The 2,313-nt window shown below is 37.3% G+C and overlaps 1 protein-coding gene across 1 annotated transcript in view; it reads right to left on the bottom strand.

Moving 5' to 3' along the window:
• Positions 1 to 423: 423 nt before the first annotated feature.
• LOC107882603 overlaps positions 424 to 2,313 on the bottom strand; it is a 4,882-nt gene continuing 2,992 nt past the window's right edge. Inside the window, exon 2 of the mRNA XM_029491999.1 lies at positions 424 to 566. Coding sequence (XP_029347859.1) covers positions 424 to 566 — 143 coding nt within the window. The remainder of the gene's footprint in view (positions 567 to 2,313) is intronic.

The following is a 2,313-nucleotide window of genomic DNA, read 5'->3' as shown; positions in this document are numbered from 1 at the left end:
CATCACTATAAAATATAATTTCAGTATAGTTGATAAATTTTAAATAGGTTTTTATTCATTACTAACTGCTATTATTTTCACTACTTATACTATTTAAATACATTTCTAACCCATCAAAAAATAAACAATTATTATTATTTAGAGACTTAAGTAAACCTACAAGTTATCAAAAAATAATTGTTAAAATATTTAAATAATAAAATTGCAATTTAATATCACATTTTTTATAATATTTATTAATTTAATAGTTTCTTTAAGAAATATAGTAACTGTATCACTTTTATTTAATTCCCAATAGAATTAATTGTTTGATAATTATTTAATACACATTTAAAGTCACAGAATACACAGTACAACTCAATCAAATTTTAAAGCATTAGAGTGTTTAGTGTTTTATTAAAGGGATTTATAAGTCATGTTTAGTTAGTTGGGTACAAAATAATCTCTTATAGTGTTTCGACTGCGAACATTATTTCTTTGAGGGCCCTCTTGCAACACCGTTATGCCAACCGGCCTCGCCGTACGGGAAAACAGCGGATACAACATGGGATCCGAGTGACACGACCCTTGAGAAATATAATGAATTTTAAGTTAATTGCTAAACCAAAGGTCTGTAGTAGCTGAGAGTTAGTTTATGGAGATACGTTTGTATTGTGTGTAATAACAGGTATGAAATATTAACTCTAAGGTCGGCTATAATATTGTAATTCTATTAGTTATATATATATATATTATATACTGTGAAATCAAAACTATGAATCTATATGGAACTACACTATTTAGTAGTTATTTATATGTATTTATTTATTGTTATGATTGTGTTGTGTGTATAGTAAGTTGTAACGTCACAGCATTTTTTGCATTCTTATTATTAAATATAACAAACATACCTGTACCCATATTATCATTCACGAGCGTACCTTATTATTACATTGTTATGATTATCACGTGCCAATGCAGGAATAACCGCAGTATTATGTAACTACTGTCCCCCGACCACCACAACCCGCAGTGACAGGTGCCTACACTTCGTTGCTCACGGCCGTCGATGCCGTCGGCGCCTACGTCGGGTCCCGCCGCACGACACCAGCGGAGCAAACTGTCACCAAGCCTGATTATTGTAATAATTCCCTCTCTTATACGACACTGAGCTACCCCACTACTCAACAATACCAAAAAGCTCCGTCGCGGGCCAAGCCGGATCGTCCTCTCATCACTCAGTTTTTTGCCTTCAACGGCTTTGGTCGTCACCATTTTCCGCGGTCAACGTCTCACGTACACGCTGTCAAACAACACCACGCGACACCGTCCACTTTGTTCAACCCGTGGGTGCAGACACCAACCAACTCAGACGACGACGTAACAAAATTGTCATCCTCATACATCGACCCCGACAACGGATCATGATGATGGGCTAAACAAACCACGAGGGCCCGGGTGGCGGCCAACAGCTGACCCAGTCGAAGTCAACAGTGCAGCCCAGCGTCAGAGTCGTAATTTGTTATTTTATTTCCCCTGTCCCCCCCACACAAGCACGTAGGCCACAGGTTATGCAAAACTCGTGTTTGTATAACCTGTGTGCCAGAGGAGGCGTCGCAAGACGCGGGTCCCTTTAATCTGTTCACCACAAAATGGTTTTCCGGCAAGTGTAAGCCAAAACACGTTTTCCCGGTAACCCTGCGAGGACACGCTATGAGTGATATGGTGTGTCGCCTCCCGTGGGCCGGGAAAAACGTGCCATAGATTTTATTTCACCAGAAATGACGATAAATTTATTATGATATTATTTTATATTTGCCATGTGCCAAATCTTATTACATTATTATGTGCCAAATCTTATTATATTGCTATGTGCCAAATTTTATTATCTTACAATGATATAGTATATCACTTATATTAATTTATTATATTGTTTTAATAGCCGAACTTTAATCATTATTTTATTTCATTCTCCCCACATAAATCCTCGGCATTCAATTGCCGTTGCGTGTACAAAGCCTATGAGTTCCACCGACGTGGCCCTCGGGCCACCACGCGGTGCGGCTCATAGGTCACGGCCAGAGTGCTCCCCTTTGGTCGTGAGTGGTTTTTAGTAGCCTCAAAACTACTGGAAGCTCACAAAATACCTAAATAATTTTTTGTATAACCACAAAATATATTAATAGTGTATGTCTGTAAGTGATGTCAGTAATAGTGACAATAGTGATGTCATAAGAACACATAATGTAACTACCACTACAAAATTATGAGACATGTGATAGGTATTATGTTGATCCACGCTGTATTTATTTATTTATTTATTTATTTATTGAA

This window comes from Acyrthosiphon pisum, unplaced genomic scaffold (genome assembly GCF_005508785.2).
Source record: "Acyrthosiphon pisum isolate AL4f unplaced genomic scaffold, pea_aphid_22Mar2018_4r6ur Scaffold_20544;HRSCAF=21353, whole genome shotgun sequence".
Classification (NCBI taxonomy): Eukaryota; Metazoa; Arthropoda; class Insecta; order Hemiptera; family Aphididae; genus Acyrthosiphon; species Acyrthosiphon pisum.
The sequence above is the reverse complement of the archived record's forward strand: the minus strand, read 5'-3'. Positions and strand labels throughout refer to the sequence as shown.